Genomic DNA, 22,484 nt, shown 5'->3' with positions numbered 1-22,484 from the left:
TTTTTCAGCCCGAAACATAAAGAGTAACATTGCTTCAGCTGGGAGTGTGGTTTTCAGCCAGAAGCATAAAGAGTAACATTGCTTCAGCTGGGAGTGTGGTTTTCAGCCAGAAGCATAAAGAGTAACAATGCTTCAGCTGGGAGTGTTTTTTCAGCCAGAAGCATAAAGAGTAACACTGTTTCAGCTGGGAGTATGTGTGTTTTTCAGCCAGAAGCACCAAGAGTAACATTGCTTCAGCTGGGAGTGTGTGTGGTTTTCAGCCAGAAGCATAAAGAGTAACATTGCTTCAGCTGGGAGTGTGTGTGGTTTTCAGCCAGAAGCATAAAGAGTAACATTGCTTCAGCTGGGAGTGTGTGTGGTTTTCAGCCAGAAGGCCTAAGAGTAACATTGCTTCAGCTGGGAGTGTGGTTTTCAGCCAGAAGCATAAAGAGTAACATTGCTTCAGCTGAGAGTATGTGTGTTTTTCAGCCAGAAGCATAAAGAGTAACATTGCTTCAGCTGGGAGTGTGTTTTTCAGCCAGAAGCATAAAAAGAGTAACATTGCTTCAGCTGGATGAATGTGTGGTTTTCAGCCAGAAGCATAAAGAGTAACATTGCTTCAGCTGGGAGTGTGTTTTTCAGCCAGAAGCATAAAGAGTAACATTGCTTCAGCTGAGAGTATGTGTGTTTTTCAGCCAGAAGCATAAAGAGTAACATTGCTTCAGCTGGGAGTATGTTTTTCAGCTAGAAACATAAAGAGTAACATTGCTTCAGCTGGGACTGAGTTTTTCAGCTAGAAACATAAAGAGTAACATTGCTTCAGCTGGGAGTGTGGTTTTCAGCCAGAAGCATAAAAAGAGTAACATTGCTTCAGCTGGATGTACGTGTGGTTTTCAGCCAGAAGCATAAAGAGTAAGATTGCTTCAGCTGGGAGTATGTTTTTCAGCCAGAAGCATAAAGAGTAACATTGCTTCAGCTGAGAGGGTGGTTTTCAGCCAGAAGCATAAAGAGTAACATTGCTTCAGCTGGGAGTGTGGTTTTCAGCCAGAAGCATAAAAAGAGTAACATTGCTTCAGCTGGATGAATGTGTGGTTTTCAGCCAGAAGCATAAGAAGTAACATTGCTTCAGCTGGGAGTGTGTTTTTCAGCCATAAGCATAAAGAGTAACATTGCTTCAGCTGGGAGTATGTGTGTTTTTCAGCCAGAAGCACCAAGAATAACATTGCTTCAGCTGGGAGTGTGTGTGGTTTTCAGCCAGAAGCATAAAGAGTAACATTGCTTCAGCTGGATGAATGTGTGTTTTTCAGCCAAAAGCATAAAGAGTAACATTGCTTCAGCTGGGAGTGTGGTTTTCAGCTAGAAGCATAAAGAGTAACATTGCTTCAGCTGGGAGTGTGGTTTTCAGCCAGAAGCATAAAGAGTAACATTGCTTCAGCTGGGAGTATGTGTGTTTTTCAGCCAGAAGCATAAAGAGTAACATTGCTTCAGCTGGATGTACGTGTGGTTTTCAGCCAGAAGCATAAAGAGTAACATTGCTTCAGCTGGATGTACGTGTGGTTTTCAGCCAAAAGCATAAAGAGGAACATTGCTTCAGCTGGATGTACGTGTGGTTTTCAGCCAGAAGCATAAAGAGTAACATTGCTTCAGCTGGGAGTGTGGTTTTCAGCCAGAAGCATAAAGAGTAACATTGCTTCAGCTGGGAGTATGTGCGTTTTTCAGCCAAAAGCATAAAGAGTAACATTGCTTCAGCTGGGAGTATGTGTGTTTTTCAGCCAGAAGCATAAAGAGTAAGATTGCTTCAGCTGGGAGTATGTGTGTTTTTCCAGCCAGAAGCACCAAGAATAACATTGCTTCAGCTGGGAGTGTGTGTGGTTTTCAGCCAGAAGCATAAAGAGTGATATTGCTTCAGCTGGGAGTGTGTTTTTCAGCCAGAAGCATAAAGAGTAACATTGCTTCAGCTGGGAGTGTGTTTTTCAGCCAGAAGCATAAAGAGTAACATTGCTTCAGCTGGGAGTATGTTTTACAGCTAGAAACATAAAGAGTAACATTGCTTCAGCTGGGACCGTGTTTTTCAGCTAGAAACATAAAGAGTAACATTGCTTCAGCTGGGAGTGTGGTTTTCAGCCAGAAGCATAAAGAGTAACATTGCTTCAGCTGAGAGTGTGGTTTTCAGCCAGAAGCATAAAGAGTAACATTGCTTCAGCTGGGAGTGTGGTTTTCAGCCAGAAGCATAAAAAGAGTAACATTGCTTCAGCTGGGAGTATGTGTGTTTTTCAGCCAGAAGCATAAAGAGTAACATTGCTTCAGCTGGGAGTGTGTTTTTCAGCCAGAAGCATAAAGAGTAACATTGCTTCAGCTGGGAGTATGTTTTTCAGCTAGAAACATAAAGAGTAACATTGCTTCAGCTAAGAGTATGTGTGTTTTTCAGCCAGAAGCATAAAGAGTAACATTGCTTCAGCTGGGAGTGTGGTTTTCAGCCAGAAGCATAAAAAGAGTAACATTGCTTCAGCTGGATGAATGTGTGGTTTTCAGCCAGAAGCATAAAGAGTAACATTGCTTCAGCTGGGAGTGTGTTTTTCAGCCAGAAGCATAAAGAGTAACATTGCTTCAGCTGAGAGTATGTGTGTTTTTCAGCCAGAAGCATAAAGAGTAACATTGCTTCAGCTGGATGAATGTGTGGTTTTCAGCCAGAAGCATAGAGTAACATTGCTTCAGCTGGGAGTGTGTTTTTCAGCCAGAAGCATAAAGAGTAACATTGCTTCAGCTGGGACTGTGTTTTTAAGCTAGAAACATAAAGAGTAACATTGCTTCAGCTGGGAGTGTGTTTTTCAGCCAGAAGCATAAAGAGTAACATTGCTTCAGCTGGGAGTGTGTTTTTCAGCCAGAAGGCCTAAGAGTAACATTGCTTCAGCTGGGAGTATGTGTGTTTTTCAGCCAGAAGGTCTAAGAGTAACATTGCTTCAGCTGGGAGTGTGGTTTTCAGCCAGAAGCATAAAGAGTAACATTGCTTCAGCTGGGAGTGTGTTTTTCAGCCAGAAGCATAAAAAGAGTAACATTGCTTCAGCTGGATGAATGTGTGGTTTTCAGCCAGAAGCATAAAGAGTAACATTGCTTCAGCTGGGAGTGTATTTTTCAGCCAGAAGCATAAAGAGTAACATTGCTTCAGCTGGGAGTGTGTTTTTCAGCCAGAAGCATAAAGAGTAACATTGCTTCAGCTGGGAGTGTGTTTTTCAGCCAGAAGCATAAAGAGTAACATTGCTTCAGCTGGATGAATGTGTGGTTTTCAGCCAGAAGCATAAAGAGTAACATTTCTTCAGCTGAGAGTATGTGTGTTTTTCAGCCAGAAGCATAAAGAGTAACATTGCTTCAGCTGGGAGTGTGTTTTTCAGCCAGAAGCATAAAGAGTAACATTGCTTCAGCTGGGAGTGTGTTTTTCAGCCAGAAGCATAAAGAGTAACATTGCTTCAGCTGGGAGTATGTTTTTCAGCTAGAAACATAAAGAGTAACATTGCTTCCGCTGGGAGTGTGTTTTTCAGCCAGAAGCATAAAAAGAGTAACATTGCTTCAGCTGGATGAATGTGTGGTTTTCTGCCAGAAGCAAAAAGAGTAACATTGCTTCAGCTGGGACCGTGTTTTTCAGCTAGAAACATAAAGAGTAACATTGCTTCAGCTGGATGAATGTGTGTTTTTCAGCCAGAAGCACCAAGAGTAACACTGTTTCAGCTGGGAGTATGTGTGTTTTTCAGCCAGAAGCATAAAGAGTAACATTGCTTCAGCTGGATGAATGTGTGGTTTTCAGCCAGAAGCATAAAGAGTAACATTGCTTCAGCTGGGAGTGTGTTTTTCAGCCAGAAGCATAAAGAGTAACATTGCTTCAGCTGGGAGTGTGTTTTTCAGCCAGAAGCATAAAGAGTAACATTGCTTCAGCTGGGAGTGTGTTTTTCAGCCAGAAGCATAAAGAGTAACATTGCTTCAGCTGGGAGTGTGGTTTTCAGCCAGAAGCATAAAAAGAGTAACATTGCTTCAGCTGGATGAATGTGTGGTTTTCAGCCAGAAGCACAAAGAGTAACATTGCTTCAGCTGGGAGTGTGTTTTTCAGCCAGAAGCATAAAGAGTAACATTGCTTCAGCTGAGAGTATGTTTTTCAGCCAGAAGCATAAAGAGTAACATTTCTTCAGCTGGGAGTGTGGTTTTCAGCCAGAAGCATAGAGAGTAACATTGCTTCAGCTGAGAGTATGTGTGTTTTTCAGCCAGAAGCATAAAGAGTAACATTGCTTCAGCTGGATGAATGTGTGGTTTTCAGCCAGAAGCATAAAGAGTAACATTGCTTCAGCTGGGAGTGTGTTTTTCAGCCAGAAGCATAAAAAGAGTAACATTGCTTCAGCTGGATGAATGTGTGGTTTTCAGCCAGAAGCATAAAGAGTAACATTGCTTCAGCTGGGAGTGTGTTTTTCAGCCAGAAGCATAAAGAGTAACATTGCTTCAGCTGAGAGTATGTGTGTTTTTCAGCCAGAAGCATAAAGAGTAACATTGCTTCAGCTGGATGAATGTGTGGTTTTCAGCCAGAAGCATAAAGAGTAACATTGCTTCAGCTGGGAGTGTGTTTTTCAGCCAGAAGCATAAAGAGTAACATTGCTTCAGCTGGGACTGTGTTTTTAAGCTAGAAACATAAAGAGTAACATTGCTTCAGCTGGGAGTGTGTTTTTCAGCCCGAAACATAAAGAGTAACATTGCTTCAGCTGGGAGTGTGGTTTTCAGCCAGAAGCATAAAGAGTAACATTGCTTCAGCTGGGAGTGTGGTTTTCAGCCAGAAGCATAAAGAGTAACATTGCTTCAGCTGGGAGTGTTTTTCAGCCAGAAGCATAAAGAGTAACACTGTTTCAGCTGGGAGTATGTGTGTTTTTCAGCCAGAAGCACCAAGAGTAACATTGCTTCAGCTGGGAGTGTGTGTGGTTTTCAGCCAGAAGCATAAAGAGTAACATTGCTTCAGCTGGGAGTGTGTGTGGTTTTCAGCCAGAAGCATAAAGAGTAACATTGCTTCAGCTGGGAGTGTGTGTGGTTTTCAGCCAGAAGGCCTAAGAGTAACATTGCTTCAGCTGGGAGTGTGGTTTTCAGCCAGAAGCATAAAGAGTAACATTGCTTCAGCTGAGAGTATGTGTGTTTTTCAGCCAGAAGCATAAAGAGTAACATTGCTTCAGCTGGGAGTGTGTTTTTCAGCCAGAAGCATAAAAAGAGTAACATTGCTTCAGCTGGATGAATGTGTGGTTTTCAGCCAGAAGCATAAAGAGTAACATTGCTTCAGCTGGGAGTGTGTTTTTCAGCCAGAAGCATAAAGAGTAACATTGCTTCAGCTGAGAGTATGTGTGTTTTTCAGCCAGAAGCATAAAGAGTAACATTGCTTCAGCTGGGAGTATGTTTTTCAGCTAGAAACATAAAGAGTAACATTGCTTCAGCTGGGACTGAGTTTTTCAGCTAGAAACATAAAGAGTAACATTGCTTCAGCTGGGAGTGTGGTTTTCAGCCAGAAGCATAAAAAGAGTAACATTGCTTCAGCTGGATGTACGTGTGGTTTTCAGCCAGAAGCATAAAGAGTAAGATTGCTTCAGCTGGGAGTATGTTTTTCAGCCAGAAGCATAAAGAGTAACATTGCTTCAGCTGAGAGGGTGGTTTTCAGCCAGAAGCATAAAGAGTAACATTGCTTCAGCTGGGAGTGTGGTTTTCAGCCAGAAGCATAAAAAGAGTAACATTGCTTCAGCTGGATGAATGTGTGGTTTTCAGCCAGAAGCATAAGAAGTAACATTGCTTCAGCTGGGAGTGTGTTTTTCAGCCATAAGCATAAAGAGTAACATTGCTTCAGCTGGGAGTATGTGTGTTTTTCAGCCAGAAGCACCAAGAATAACATTGCTTCAGCTGGGAGTGTGTGTGGTTTTCAGCCAGAAGCATAAAGAGTAACATTGCTTCAGCTGGATGAATGTGTGTTTTTCAGCCAAAAGCATAAAGAGTAACATTGCTTCAGCTGGGAGTGTGGTTTTCAGCTAGAAGCATAAAGAGTAACATTGCTTCAGCTGGGAGTGTGGTTTTCAGCCAGAAGCATAAAGAGTAACATTGCTTCAGCTGGGAGTATGTGTGTTTTTCAGCCAGAAGCATAAAGAGTAACATTGCTTCAGCTGGATGTACGTGTGGTTTTCAGCCAGAAGCATAAAGAGTAACATTGCTTCAGCTGGATGTACGTGTGGTTTTCAGCCAAAAGCATAAAGAGGAACATTGCTTCAGCTGGATGTACGTGTGGTTTTCAGCCAGAAGCATAAAGAGTAACATTGCTTCAGCTGGGAGTGTGGTTTTCAGCCAGAAGCATAAAGAGTAACATTGCTTCAGCTGGGAGTATGTGTGTTTTTCAGCCAGAAGCATAAAGAGTAAGATTGCTTCAGCTGGGAGAATGTGTGTTTTTCAGCCAGAAGCATAAAGAGTAAGATTGCTTCAGCTGGGAGAATGTGTGTTTTTCAGCCAGAAGCATAAAGAGTAAGATTGCTTCAGCTGGGAGTATGTGTGTTTTTCAGCCAGAAGCACCAAGAATAACATTGCTTCAGCTGGGAGTGTGTGTGGTTTTCAGCCAGAAGCATAAAGAGTAATATTGCTTCAGCTGGGAGCGTTTTTCCAGCCAGAAGCATAAAGGAGTAACATTGCTTCAGCTGGGAGTATGTGTGTTTTTCAGCCAAAAGCATAAAGAGTAACATTGCTTCAGCTGGGAGTGTGTTTTTCAGCCAGAAGCATAAAGAGTAACATTGCTTCAGCTGGGAGTGTGTTTTTCAGCCAGAAGCATAAAGAGTAACATTGCTTCAGCTGGGAGTATGTTTTTCAGCCAGAAGCATAAAGAGTAACATTGCTTCAGCTGAGAGTGTGGTTTTCAGCCAGAAGCATAAAGAGTAACATTGCTTCAGCTGGGACCGTGTTTTTCAGCTAGAAACATAAAGAGTAACATTGCTTCAGCTGGGAGTGTGGTTTTCAGCCAGAAGCATAAAGAGTAACATTGCTTCAGCTGAGAGTGTGGTTTTCAGCCAGAAACATAAAGAGTAACATTGCTTCAGCTGGGACCGTGTTTTTCAGCTAGAAACATAAAGAGTAACATTGCTTCAGCTGGGAGTGTGGTTTTCAGCCAGAAGCATAAAGAGTAACATTGCTTCAGCTGGGAGTGTGTTTTTCAGCCAGAAGCATAAAGAGTAACATTGCTTCAGCTGGGAGTGTGGTTTTCAGCCAGAAGCATAAAAAGAGTAACATTGCTTCAGCTGGATGAATGTGTGGTTTTCAGCCAGAAGCACAAAGAGTAACATTGCTTCAGCTGGGAGTGTGTTTTTCAGCCAGAAGCATAAAGAGTAACATTGCTTCAGCTGAGAGTATGTTTTTCAGCCAGAAGCATAAAGAGTAACATTTCTTCAGCTGGGAGTGTGGTTTTCAGGCAGAAGCATAAAAAGAGTAACAATGCTTCAGCTGGATGAATGTGTGTTTTTCAGCCAGAAGCATAAAGAGTAACATTGCTTCAGCTGGATGAATGTGTGGTTTTCAGCCAGAAGCATAAAGAGTAACATTGCTTCAGCTGGGAGTGTGTTTTTCAGCCAGAAGCATAAAAAGAGTAACAATGCTTCAGCTGGATGAATGTGTGGTTTTCAGCCAGAAGCATAAAGAGTAACATTGCTTCAGCTGGGAGTGTGTTTTTCAGCCAGAAGCATAAAGAGTAACATTGCTTCAGCTGAGAGTATGTGTGTTTTTCAGCCAGAAGCATAAAGAGTAACATTGCTTCAGCTGGGAGTGTGGTTTTCAGCCAGAAGCATAAAAAGAGTAACATTGCTTCAGCTGGATGAATGTGTGTTTTTCAGCCAGAAGCACCAAGACTAACACTGTTTCAGCTGGGAGTATGTGTGTTTTTCAGCCAGAAGCATAAAGAGTAACATTGCTTCAGCTGGATGAATGTGTGGTTTTCAGCCAGAAGCATAAAGAGTAACATTGCTTCAGCTGGGAGTGTGTTTTTCAGCCAGAAGCATAAAGAGTAACATTGCTTCAGCTGGGAGTGTGGTTTTCAGCCAGAAGCATAAAGAGTAACATTGCTTCAGCTGGGAGTATGTGTGTTTTTCAGCGAGAAGCATAAAGAGTAACATTGCTTCAGCTGGATGAATGTGTGGTTTTCAGCCAGAAGCATAAAGAGTAACATTGCTTCAGCTGAGAGTACGTGTGTTTTTCAGCCAGAAGCATAAAGAGTAACATTGCTTCAGCTGGGAGTGTGTTTTTCAGCCAGAAGCATAAAGAGTAACATTGCTTCAGCTGGGAGTGTGTTTTTCAGCCAGAAGCATAAAGAGTAACATTGCTTCAGCTGGGACTGTGTTTTTCAGCTAGAAACATAAAGAGTAACATTGCTTCAGCTGGGAGTGTGGTTTTCAGCCAGAAGCATAAAGAGTAACATTGCTTCAGCTGGGAGTGTGTTTTTCAGCCAGAAGGCCTAAGAGTAACATTGCTTCAGCTGGATGAATGTGTGGTTTTCAGCCAGAAGCATAAAGAGTAACATTGCTTCAGCTGAGAGTATGTGTGTTTATCAGCCAGAAGCATAAAGAGTAACATTGCTTCAGCTGGGAGTGTTTTTCAGCCAGAAGCAAAAAGAGTAACATTGCTTCAGCTGGGAGTGTGTTTTTCAGCCAGAAGCATAAAGAGTAACACTGTTTCAGCTGGGAGTATGTGTGTTTTTCAGCCAGAAGCACCAAGAGTAACATTGCTTCAGCTGGATGTACGTGTGGTTTTCAGCCAGAAGCATAAAGAGTAAGATTGCTTCAGCTGGGAGTATGTGTGTTTTTCAGCCAGAAGAATAAAGAGTAACATTGCTTCAGCTGGATGTACGTGTGGTTTTCAGCCAGAAGCATAAAGAGTAAGATTGCTTCAGCTGGGAGTATGTTTTTCAGCCAGAAGCATAAAGAGTAACATTGCTTCAGCTGGGAGTGTGTGTGGTTTTCAGCCAGAAGCATAAAGAGTAACATTGCTTCAGCTGGATGAATGTGTGTTTTTCAGCCAAAAGCATAAAGAGTAACATTGCTTCAGCTGGGAGTGTGGTTTTCAGTTAGAAGCATAAAGAGTAAGATTGCTTCAGCTGGATGTACGTGTGTTTTTCAGCCAGAAGCATAAAGAGTAACATTGCTTCAGCTGGATGTACGTGTGGTTTTCAGCCAGAAGCATAAAGAGGAACATTGCTTCAGCTGGATGTACGTGTGGTTTTCAGCCAGAAGCATAAAGAGGAACATTGCTTCAGCTGGATGTACGTGTGGTTTTCAGCCAGAAGCATAAAGAGTAACATTGCTTCAGCTGGGAGTGTGGTTTTCAGCCAGAAGCATAAAGAGTAACATTGCTTCAGCTGGGAGTATGTGCGTTTTTCAGCCAAAAGCATAAAGAGTAACATTGCTTCAGCTGGGAGAATGTGTGTTTTTCAGCCAGAAGCATAAAGAGTAAGATTGCTTCAGCTGGGAGTATGTGTGTTTTTCAGCCAGAAGCACCAAGAATAACATTGCTTCAGCTGGGAGTGTGTGTGGTTTTCAGCCAGAAGCATAAAGAGTGATATTGCTTCAGCTGGGAGTGTTTTTCCAGCCAGAAGCATAAAGAGTAACATTGCTTCAGCTGGGAGTATGTGTGTTTTTCAGCCAAAAGCATAAAGAGTAACATTGCTTCAGCTGGGAGTGTGTTTTTCAGCCAGAAGCATAAAGAGTAACATTGCTTCAGCTGGGAGTGTGTTTTTCAGCCAGAAGCATAAAGAGTAACATTGCTTCAGCTGGGAGTATGTTTTTCAGCTAGAAACATAAAGAGTAACATTGCTTCAGCTGGGACCGTGTTTTTCAGCTAGAAACATAAAGAGTAACATTGCTTCAGCTGGGAGTGTGGTTTTCAGCCAGAAGCATAAAGAGTAACATTGCTTCAGCTGAGAGTGTGGTTTTCAGCCAGAAGCATAAAGAGTAACATTGCTTCAGCTGGGAGTGTGGTTTTCAGCCAGAAGCATAAAGAGTAACATTGCTTCAGCTGGGAGTGTGTTTTTCAGCCAGAAGCATAAAGAGTAACATTGCTTCAGCTGGGAGTGTGGTTTTCAGCCAGAAGCATAAAAAGAGTAACATTGCTTCAGCTGGATGAATGTGTGGTTTTCAGCCAGAAGCACCAAGAGTAACACTGTTTCAGCTGGGAGTATGTGTGTTTTTCAGCCAGAAGCATAAAGAGTAACATTGCTTCAGCTGGATGAATGTGTGGTTTTCAGCCAGAAGCACCAAGAGTAACACTGTTTCAGCTGGGAGTATGTGTGTTTTTCAGCCAGAAGCATAAAGAGTAACATTGCTTCAGCTGAGAGTGTGGTTTTCAGCCAGAAGCATAAAGAGTAACATTGCTTCAGCTGGGAGTGTGTTTTTCAGCCAGAAGCATAAAGAGTAACATTGCTTCAGCTGGGAGTGTGGTTTTCAGCCAGAAGCATAAAGAGTAACATTGCTTCAGCTGGGAGTGTGTTTTTCAACCAGAAGCATAAAAAGAGTAACATTTCTTCAGCTGGATGAATGTGTGGTTTTCAGCCAGAAGCATAAAGAGTAACATTGCTTCAGCTGGGAGTGTGTTTTTCAGCCAGAAGCATAAAGAGTATCATTGCTTCAGCTGAGAGTATGTGTGTTTTTCAGCCAGAAGCATAAAGAGTAACATTGCTTCAGCTGGATGAATGTGTGGTTTTCAGCCAGAAGCATAAAGAGTAACATTGCTTCAGCTGGGAGTGTGTTTTTCAGCCAGAAGCATAAAGAGTAACATTGCTTCAGCTGGGACTGTGTTTTTAAGCTAGAAACATAAAGAGTAACATTGCTTCAGCTGGGAGTGTGTTTTTCAGCCAGAAACATAAAGAGTAACATTGCTTCAGCTGGGAGTGTGGTTTTCAGCCAGAAGCATAAAGAGTAACATTGCTTCAGCTGGGAGTGTGGTTTTCAGCCAGAAGCATAAAGAGTAACATTGCTTCAGCTGGGAGTATGTGTGTTTTTCAGCCAAAAGCATAAAGAGTAAGATTGCTTCAGCTGGGAGTATGTGTGTTTTTCAGCCAGAAGCATAAAGAGGAACATTGCTTCAGCTGGATGAACGTGTGGTTTTCAGCCAGAAGCATAAAGAGTAACATTGCTTCAGCTGAGAGTACGTGTGTTTTTCAGCCAGAAGCATAAAGAGTAACATTGCTTCAGCTGAGAGTACGTGTTTTTCAGCCAGAAGCATAAAGAGTAACATTGCTTCAGCTGGGAGTGTTTTTCAGCCAGAAGCTTAAAGAGTAACATTGCTTCAGCTGGGAGTGTGTTTTTCAGCCAGAAGCATAAAGAGTAACACTGTTTCAGCTGGGAGTATGTGTGTTTTTCAGCCAGAAGCACCAAGAGTAACATTGCTTCAGCTGGGAGTGTGGTTTTCAGCCAGAAGCATAAAGAGTAACACTGTTTCAGCTGGGAGTATGTGTGTTTTTCAGCCAGAAGGCCTAAGAGTAACACTGTTTCAGCTGGGAGTATGTGTGTTTTTCAGCCAGAAGGCCTAAGAGTAACATTGCTTCAGCTGGGAGTGTGGTTTTCAGCCAGAAGCATAAAGAGTAATATTGCTTCAGCTGAGAGTGTGGTTTTCAGCCAGAAGCATAAAGAGTAACATTGCTTCAGCTGGGAGTGTGTTTTTCAGCCAGAAGCATAAAAAGAGTAACATTGCTTCAGCTGGGAGTGTATTTTTCAGCCAGAAGCATAAAGAGTAACATTGCTTCAGCTGGGAGTGTGTTTTTCAGCCAGAAGCATAAAGAGTAACATTGCTTCAGCTGGGAGTGTGTTTTTCAGCCAGAAGCATAAAGAGTAACATTGCTTCAGCTGGATGAATGTGTGGTTTTCAGCCAGAAGCATAAAGAGTAACATTGCTTCAGCTGGGAGTGTGTTTTTCAGCCAGAAGCATAAAGAGTAACATTGCTTCAGCTGGGAGTGTGTTTTTCAGCCAGAAGCATAAAGAGTAACATTGCTTCAGCTGGGAGTATGTTTTTCAGCTAGAAACATAAAGAGTAACATTGCTTCCGCTGGGAGTGTGTTTTTCAGCCAGAAGCATAAAAAGAGTAACATTGCTTCAGCTGGATGAATGTGTGGTTTTCTGCCAGAAGCATAAAGAGTAACATTGCTTCAGCTGGATGAATGTGTGTTTTTCAGCCAGAAGCATAAAGAGTAACATTGCTTCAGCTGGGAGTGTGTTTTTCAGCCAGAAGCATAAAGAGTAACATTGCTTCAGCTGGGAGTGTGTTTTTCAGCCAGAAGCATAAAGAAAAACATTGCTTCAGCTGGGAGTATGTTTTTCAGCTAGAAACATAAAGAGTTACATTGCTTCAGCTGGGACTGTGTTTTTCAGCTAGAAACATAAAGAGTAACATTGCTTCCGCTGGGAGTGTGTTTTTCAGCCAAAAGCATAAAGAGTAACATTGCTTCAGCTGGGAGTATGTGTGTTTTTCAGCCAAAAGCATAAAGAGTAACATTGCTTCAGCTGGGAGTATGTGTGTTTTTCAGCCAAAAGCATAAAGAGTAACATTGCTTCAGCTGGGAGTATGTGTGTTTTTCAGCCAAAAGCATAAAGAGTAACATTGCTTCAGCTGGGAGTATGTGTGTTTTTCAGCCAAAAGCATAAAGAGTAACATTACTTCAGCTGGGAGTATGTGTGTTTTTCAGCCAGAAGCATAAAGAGTAACATTGCTTCAGCTGGATGAATGTGTGGTTTTCAGCCAGAAGCATAAAGAGTAACATTGCTTCAGCTGAGAGTATGTGTGTTTTTCAGCCAGAAGCATAAAGAGTAACATTGCTTCAGCTGGGAGTGTGTTTTTCAGCCAGAAGCATAAAGAGTAACATTGCTTCAGCTGGGAGTATGTTTTTCAGCTAGAAACATAAAGAGTAACATTGCTTCAGCTGGGAGTATGTTTTTCAGCTAGAAACAAAGTGTAACATTGCTTCAGCTGGGAGTGTGGTTTTCAGCCAGAAGCATAAAGAGTAACATTGCTTCAGCTGAGAGTGTGGTTTTCAGCCAGAAGCATAAAGAGTAACATTGCTTCAGCTGGGAGTGTGGTTTTCAGCCAGAAGCATTAAAAGAGTAACATTGCTTCAGCTGGATGAATGTGTGGTTTTCAACCAGAAGCATAAAGAGTAACATTGCTTCAGCTGGGAGTGTGTTTTTCAGCCAGAAGCATAAAGAGTAACATTGCTTCAGCTGGGAGTGTGTTTTTCAGCCAGAAGCATAAAGAGTAACATTGCTTCAGCTGGATGTACGTGTGGTTTTCAGCCAGAAGCATAAAGAGTAACATTGCTTCAGCTGGATGTACGTGTGGTTTTCAGCCAGAAGCATAAAGAGTAACATTGCTTCAGCTGGGAGTGTGGTTTTCAGCCAGAAGCATAAAGAGTAACATTGCTTCAGCTGGATGTACGTGTGGTTTTCAGCCAGAAGCATAAAGAGTAACATTGCTTCAGCTGGGAGTATGTTTTTCAGCCAGAAGCATAAAGAGTAACATTGCTTCAGCTGGGAGTGTGTTTTTCAGCCAGAAGCACCAAGAATAACATTGCTTCAGCTGGGAGTGTGTGTGTTTTTCAGCCAAAAGCATAAAGAGTAACATTGCTTCAGCTGGATGTACGTGTGGTTTTCAGCCAGAAGCATAAAGAGTAACATTGCTTCAGCTGGGAGTGTGGTTTTCAGCCAGAAGCATAAAGAGTAACATTGCTTCAGCTGGGAGTGCGGTTTTCAGCCAAAAGCATAAAGAGTAACATTGCTTCAGCTGGATGTACGTGTGGTTTTCAGCCAGAAGCATAAAGAGTAACATTGCTTCAGCTGGATGTACGTGTGGTTTTCAGCCAGAAGCATAAAGAGTAACATTGCTTCAGCTGGGAGGAGTGTGGTTTTCAGCCAGAAGCATAAAGAGTAACATTGCTTCAGCTGGGAGTGTGGTTTTCAGCCAGAAGCATAAAGAGTAACATTGCTTCAGCTGGGAGTATGTGTGTTTTTCAGCCAAAAGCATAAAGAGTAACATTGCTTCAGCGGGGAGTATGTGTGTTTTTCAGCCAAAAGCATAAAGAGTAACATTGCTTCAGCTGGGAGTATGTGTGTTTTTCAGCCAAAAGCATAAAGAGTAACATTGCTTCAGCTGGGAGTATGTGTGTTTTTCAGCCAAAAGCATAAAGAGTAACATTGCTTCAGCTGGGAGTATGTGTGTTTTTCAGCCAAAAGCATAAAGAGTAACATTGCTTCAGCTGGGAGTGTTTTTCAGCCAGAAGCATAAAGAGTAACATTGCTTCAGCTGGGAGTGTGTTTTTCAGCCAGAAGCATAAAGAGTAACACTGTTTCAGCTGGGAGTATGTGTGTTTTTCAGCCAGAAGCATAAAGAGTAACACTGTTTCAGCTGGGAGTATGTGTGTTTTTCAGCCAGAAGCACCAAGAGTAACATTGCTTCAGCTGGGAGTGTGTGTGGTTTTCAGCCAGAAGGCCTAAGAGTAACATTGCTTCAGCTGGGAGTGTGGTTTTCAGCCAGAAGCACAATGAGTATTTTTGCTTCAGCAGAAAGCACTAACAATAACATTGCATAAGCTGTGAGTATGCATGTAATATTTAAGCCGGAAGCATAAAGAGTAAGGTTACTTCAGTAGTGAGTGCATGTGTTGTGGATGTTGTTTAGCAAATAAGATTTTCTATATAATGTAATTTTCAGAAAGAGCTTTCCAGGTATTTAATTCCATGAGAAAACAGAAAAATATCATGCAACACAATGTAGGATGACGTACACATAAATTATACATTGAAAATCACCATTAAAAAAAATAAAAAATACTTCCTACAATATTTTCCTCAGTTAAAGATACTTACTACAATTTCTTCCTCAAGTTTGTTTAATGTCAGTTCAGAATCCTCTCCCACTACAGTTTCCTCCTCAAGTTCTTCTGATGGGTATATTGGCCTGACAGGAAATCATAAGACCGTCACTACTAATGCTACCTCCTGGCACCACACTTGTTTTTTTTATAAATGTGCCTTTAAAGGGATATTGAACCCAAATTGTTTCTTTCACGATTCAGATAGAGCATGCAATTTTAAGCAACGTTCTAATTTACTCCTATTATACATTTTTCTTTGTTCTCTTGCTATCTTTATTTGAAAAAGAAGGCAACTAAGCTAAGAAGCCAGCCAAATTTTGGTTCAGAACACTGGACAGCACTTGTTTATTGGTGGGTGAATTTATCCACCAATCAGCAAGAACAACCCAGGCTGTTCATCAAAAATGGGCCGGCTTCTAAACTTACATTCTTGCTTTTCAAATAAAGATACCAAGAGAATGAAGAAAATTTGATAATAGAATTAAATTAGAAAGTTGCTTAAAATTGCATGTTCTATCTGAATCACAAAAGAAAAAAATTTGGGTTCAGTGTCCTTTAAGACTCATATTACCAGTTTTTTGTTAAAGATCTACAAGTTTACAAAAACTATTTGTAAAAATGGTTTAGAAAAAAGAAAAAAAAAAAAAGGGAAGAACAAACAATCAGTAGAGGTAGGGCTAGAATGACACTAAGTCCATCTATGTAGATAAGAGGTCATTGAGGAAAAGCCACTTCAAGCTAGATGCCAAGGGGGGTCCTATTACTCCTTGATGAATAAAGGAGATTTATAAAGGTAAGTGAATGGAATCATTTTAACAATGGTGGTCGTCATTTTAAATATTGAGGTTAGTACATAGGAGGGGGTGGTTTGCAATGCAAAATCTGATGGGGGGGGGAAGGATTTTCCATGCCCTATAATAGCTTCCCTGACACTTAATTTGCCAACAGGGCTCGTGGAAACACAGTAAATTTGTCATGGTCCTGTGAGCAAGCACACTATATAACAAAAAACAAGAACAAAATACAAACATAATTGCAAGTAAAACATGCTTTTTACATATACTGTATATTGGTAAATTTCATACCTGCTCCAGGCAAAATTAATATGCTTTAAGACTTCTTCTGCTAAGCAATCAAGAACATAGCACACTTGTTCTCCATGTCCTGTTTTTAACTTGGAAGGTGGAAAATCCACAGTATAGCCCTTAAAAGAAAAAAAAAAAGGTTTAATTCAAAGTAATAGTGTTTAAAACGCATCTACTGTGAGAAATGGGGAGTTAATTATTTATTTTCCTGACTTCCAAAAGTGCAGAAGACTTACAAAAGAACGTAACTCAGCAAGAATATTGGATATTGTGGCGTTTGGGCCATCATAGTCTTGCGGCTGTTCAAAGTGGTGTCCAGCTTTATTTATAAGCCATGCAGAAAGGGTGGAAAATATAAAGAACTGCTCTCCAGGATTTGTAGGTAATGCAAAATAGTGCCTGTTAACATGAAAGACAAAAAAAATATATATTTTTATTTTAAAAAATTATAATAGATAAGTGCATTAAAGGGACATGAAACACAAAAAAATGTATTTCATGATTTAGGTAGAGCATACAATTTGAAACAACTTTCCAGTTTACTTCTATTATCAGATTTGCTTCATTCTCTTGGTATCATTTATTGAAGGAGCAACAATGCACTACTGGTTTCTAACTGAACACATAGGTGAGCCAATGACAATCGGTATATGTATGCAGCCACCAATCAGCAGCAAGAACCTAGGTTATTTGCTGCTCCAGAGCTTACCTAGATAAACCTTTCAGCAAAGGGTAACAAGAGAAGGAAGCAAATTATATAAAAGAAGTAAACTGGAAAGTTGTTTCAAATTGTATGTTTTATCTACATCATGAATGTCTAATTATGACTCTGTCTCTTTAAGCTTGTTAAATAAAAATAATGCTACCATAAGAAACTCAAATTAACAAAAAGAATCGATTTTCAAATTTCCAATATATCCATGAAAGAATCTCTTTATGATAGATCAATTTAAAGGGACAGTCAAGTCCAAAAAAAACTGTCATGATTTAAATAGGACATGCAATTTTAAACAACTTCCCAATTTACTTTTATCACCAATTTTGCTTTGTTCTCTTGGTATTCTTAGTTGAAAGCTAAACCTAGGAGGTTCATATGCTAATTTCTTAGACCTTGAAGACTGCCTCTAATCTGAATACATTTTGACCACTAGAGGGCATTAGTTCACACGTTTCATATAGATAACATTGAGTTCATGCACGTAAAGTGACCTAGGAGTGAGCACTGATTGGCTAAACTGCATGTCTGTCGAAAGAACTGAAATAAGGGGGCAGTCAGCAGAGGCTTAGATACAAGATAATTACAGAGGTAAAACGTGTATTATAACTGTGTTGGATATGCAAAACTGGGGAATGGGTAATAAAGGGATTATCTTTCTTTTTAAACAACAAAAATTCTGGTGTTGACTGTCCCTTTAAGGAATGTATATGGAAAATGCTTGGGAAAACAAAGAACAAATAAAACCAAAAATGAAATGGCTTTAATGAAGTCATCAGGCATGACACGTGCCACTGAGGAACTGGTGTTACTTCATCAAGCCCATTCATCATATTAACAAATTGTTGAATAGCTAAAGTGATGGTAAATCCAAGAGTTTAACAAACGCTAGGATTTACCATCACTAAAAATCAAGTGGAGTTTAAGTGATGAGATATGTAAATAAAGGGTGCTAAACTCACCCTTTCTGTGCCGTTGAACAGCGCTAAACTCAGTGGCTCCGGCTGCCCACGGCACACCACTCTTCTACTAACGAGGTGCCGATTGCGCCTCTGAACCAATAGCCGTGTATACATGCAGCACAAGGTCAGTTGAAACACACGGCTATTGGTTTAGGGGTGCAAATGTCACCTCATTGACAGAACAGCGATGTGCCGTGGGCGGCCGGAGCTGCTAAGTTTAGAGCTGTGCAGCGGCACAGAAAGGGTGAGCTAAGCACCCTTTTTTACATATCTCATCACTTAAACGCTACCTGATTTTTAGTGATGGTAAATCCTAGCATTTGTTATATGCTTGGGTTTACCATCACTTTTATTACTAAATGTGGTATTTAAAGTGAATGTCAACTTTCAAGAATGAGTGCCCGGTTTTTAAAAATACTATTAAAAGCAGGGGCACTTTTATTTATGAAAGTTTACATTTCACCCGTTTTGTCAAAATACTTTCCTTTTAATCTTGAAGCAGGAGAAGCGATTCCCCCTCCTGCTGCTCGTCTCTTCTTACGTCAGCAATGACAAATATGGCATCCTCCAATCACGGTTTCCCCCCCAGGGGAATCATTGCCTGAGGCAATGCCGTGATTGGAGGAAGCCGGATTCGTCATTGCTGACGTAAGAAGAGACGAGCTGCAGGCGGGGGAATCGCTGCTCCAGCTTGCAAGCAAGAAAGGTATTTTAACAAAAACGGTGAAATGTAAACTTTCATGAATGAAAGTGCCCCTAATTTTAGTAATATTTTTAAAAAACAGGCACTCTTTCGTAAAAGTTTACCTTCACTTTAAGACTCTTATAAGTGATCATCAACTTGAAAAAGCTTGTATTACAATATCAAGATACCTGGTTGTAATATAATTTTAATTAACAAAACTACAAAAAAATAAAATTAATTTGAATAAATGTTTAATATTTTTATGAGTAAACTAGGGGACACTGATGATGAGATTATGGAACCGAGGGGGCAGTGGACAGAAAAAGTTTGGGAACTTCTAAGACTCTAGATTCTATAGCACTGGTTTTCAAACCTGTTCTCAGGCCTCCCTAACAAGCCAGATTTTGAGGATATCTGAACAGGAACAAGTGAAATAATCAGCTGATAAGTAACCATGGTTATTTTACCTGCTCTCACCCAAGTAATCCTGAAAACCTGGCCTGTTAGGGAACCCTGAGGACAGGTTTGAAAACAATTGGCGTACAGCATACTAAAGCCGCGTTCGGCAAGCGCCTCCAGCGAGCCCAGCCTAGCTTGGAGCGTTCGGGGAAGGCTTCCAAGCGAGGTGTAGGGCGTTTGCTGAACGCTCATATGACGTCAGTCCCAGTGCCTCCAGCTTGCTGGGAGTGAGAAGAGCAAGCGTCTGAGCGTCTCAGCTCCCTATTAGGCTGCTTGGGAGCGTTTTCTTAACGCTCCCAAAACTGTGACGTTTTCCAGAGCCGTGTCATCACTCAGCGCTGGGTCTTGGCAAACGCGGCTTTTGTCCCTTCGGCCAAATCAGACCTGTTGTCTGTTTCTATACGGCCCATGTGCTAACAATGTTTTGATAGATAGATACAAAATATAAAAAATTACCAAAAAAAGGTTTTAACATTAAACCCACATTTTTTCTTTCATGATTCAGACAGAGAATACAATTTTAAACAAAATTCCAATTTACTTCTATTATCTAATTTGCTTCATTCTTTAGATATCCTTTGTTAAAGAAATAGTAATGCACTTTGGTGAGCCAATCACATGAGGCAAATATGTGCAGCCACCAATCAGAAGCTACTGAGCCTATCTAGATATGCTTTTAAGGAAAGAATATCTAGAGAATGAAGCAAATTAGATAATAGAAGTAAATTAGAAAGTTGTTTAAAATTGTATTCTCTATCTGAATCATAAGAGAAAAAATGTGGGTTTAATGTCCCTTTAATTCAGAACAGAGGAGATATGTGTTTAACCTGTACTGTATACCGTTTATTCTGGTAGTAACTCGAATTTTACTTACCTAGTTAATGGTTTCATATTATGTTTGTTTAGCACTTCTTCATAATTAAGAAGCCTTAATTTATCCAATAAGTCTTCCATTGTCACAAATACTTGAAAAGCAGCACCGGGGCCACGATCATCCTCATCTACTCTCCTACCGTCCTCTGCCATGGTTTCTTAGATGCAGAAAATGCAGAACTTCAATCAACCAGGATGCCTTTTGTTTAGATTTTCATTAGGCTCCAAAAATTATTACTATAATCCTGGTCCGTATTACGAAACGCATAAATCGGTCGCCTAGCAACACTTGTTGGATTGCCTTAGTAACAGTGGCATTCCAGGCGTGTACTCACTGCTCATGTCCAATGCATTGCAGCTCTGTAGCAGCTCATGTTTAAAAAAAATAAAACGACATTTCAGAGCAGCTCACAAATCAAACGCATTAACCACCGACATAAATCACACAGATATTCTGCTTTTCCCTGCTAGTGTCTGTGCTTTCTTACTGACACAATTACGACGTTCTGCCGAAGACGCATTAAACGTTTTACCTGCTGACGTCGCCATTTTTATTGTGGGCATAAGGGGATTACCATAAATTAATCTACGGCGCTGTTTGAGTCGTTTTTTTTTTACCTACGACGGGTTTTACACCTTGTTTTTATGTAGGTCGGTTGGACATTTTCAAGTTCACACACACTATAGCTACCAGTTACAGTTGGGTACATTACCTGGGCACAAGATGACATGCGGCATCAATAGAATCCTGCCACCATCTTAGTTTTTCTGTGTGTAAATTTAAGATAGAAATCTATGTTAGCTTTGTAGAGGTATATTCTTTTTACATAGCAATAACTCTTCTGGAACCTCAGAATTATGTCATCTGCAGCAATAAAGCACTCATAAAGGAGTCACACATCTCTGCTGTGGTACTTGGCTGAGTAAAGCTCCTGCTGGTTTCAACTTTGTACTAACTTGTTTATTTGTATTTACATATACACGCTACGCTACATCTTGAGAGTCACACGTGTGGATGTCCAGTGGAAGTACAGTATATACTACCATACCTCAGGAGCAGCACAACGGAACAAACATCCTAAATTCCCTATTGTCTAAATACATTGATTGAGCAGTGTGGAGACCAGTGGGAGCTGTGCTTTATCACCTTACAGCGGCTACTGTTATCTTGAAATCCTCTCAACATTTCAAAATTCAAAAGAGGGACACCCCAAGGCAAAAAATTGAAATGTCGTGGGCGGGAGCAGGGGCGGGGCTTAAAAAATCATAAGACCAAAGTAATATAAATAAAATTCTAAATAAAGTCATATCTTTTAATACTCTTGGGCAGCAAATCAAACACAAGCTCAAACCACTGGTATAGCTATGTGAGCTCTGTATTTAATTAACCTTTGCAGAGAAAGTGCTAAATATTTTTATCTTAAAGGGACAGTCTACACCAAAATTGTTCTTATTTAAAAAGATAGATAATCCCTTTATTACCCATTACCTGTTTTTGCATAACCAACACAGTTATATTAATATACTTTTTACCTCTGTGATTACCTTGTATCTAAGCATTTGCAGACAGCCTCCTTATCTAAGTGCCTTTGACAGACATGCAGTGTAGTCAATCAGTGAAGACTCCTAAATAACTTCATGGGAGTGAGCACAATGTTATCTATATGAGACATGTGAACTAGCACAGTCTAACTGTGAAAAACTTTCAAAATGCTCTGAGCTAGGAGGCGGTTTTCAACTGTTTAGAAATCAGTTTGAGCCTAGCTAGGTTTAGCTTTTCAAAAATACCACCAAGGGAACAAAGCAAATTTGATGTTAAAAGTAAATTGGAAAGTTGTTTAAAATTGCATGCCCTATCTGAATCATGAAAGTTTAGTTTTGACTTTACTGTCCCTTTAATTGGACATTTAATAAATAGATTCTTTAGAACTGCTCTCTGCATTCCCCAGTAATATTCTAGATTCTGGTCTTTAAAGTTAGCAAAAATGCACAGTAACACACTACATAGCATACACTTATACAGGCAGATACACACACACACACACACACACTACATAGCTTACACTTATACATACAGATACACACCACACAGCATACACCTATACATGCAGATACATACACACACACACATACATACAGATACACACACACTACACAGCATACACTAATACATGCAGATACACACACACACACACTTATACATACAGATACACACAGTACACAGCATAAACTTATACATGCAGATACACACACACACTACATTGCATACACTTACACATGCAGACACACACTACATATCATACACTTATACAGGCAGATGCACACTCACTACATAGCATACACTTATACATACAGATAGACACACACACTACATAGCATACACTTATACATGCAGATACGCACACACACACTACATAGCATACACTTATACATGCAGATACATACACACTACATAGCATACACTTATACATGCAGATACACACAAACACTACATAGCTTACACTTATACATGCAGATACACACACACACTATATAGTATACACTTATACATGCAGACACACACACTACATATCCTACGATTATACGTACAGACACACACACACACTACACAGCTTACACTTATACATGCAGATACACACACACTACACAGCACACACTTATACATGCAGATACACACACTTCATAGCTTACATTTATACATGCAGACACACACACTACATAGCTTACACTTATACATACAGATACACAGCTTACACTTATACATGCAGATACACACACTTATAGATACAGATAGACACACACACACTACACAGCTTACACTTATACATGCAGATACAC

At 40.5% G+C, this 22,484-nt stretch overlaps 1 protein-coding gene across 1 annotated transcript in view; it reads right to left on the bottom strand.

Moving 5' to 3' along the window:
• IFT57 (intraflagellar transport 57) overlaps positions 1–20,143 on the bottom strand; it is a 73,100-nt gene extending 52,957 nt beyond the window's left edge. Inside the window, exons 1-4 of the mRNA XM_053707538.1 lie at positions 19,648–20,143; positions 16,189–16,351; positions 15,953–16,071; positions 14,860–14,950 (exon numbers count right to left, since the gene is read on the bottom strand). Coding sequence (XP_053563513.1) covers positions 14,860–14,950; positions 15,953–16,071; positions 16,189–16,351; positions 19,648–19,799 — 525 coding nt within the window. The 5' untranslated portion in view covers positions 19,800–20,143. The remainder of the gene's footprint in view (positions 1–14,859; positions 14,951–15,952; positions 16,072–16,188; positions 16,352–19,647) is intronic.
• Between the last annotated feature and the right edge of the window lie 2,341 nt (positions 20,144–22,484).

Source organism: Bombina bombina, chromosome 3, assembly GCF_027579735.1.
Source record: "Bombina bombina isolate aBomBom1 chromosome 3, aBomBom1.pri, whole genome shotgun sequence".
Classification (NCBI taxonomy): Eukaryota; Metazoa; Chordata; class Amphibia; order Anura; family Bombinatoridae; genus Bombina; species Bombina bombina.
This window is presented reverse-complemented; position numbering and strand designations above follow the sequence as displayed.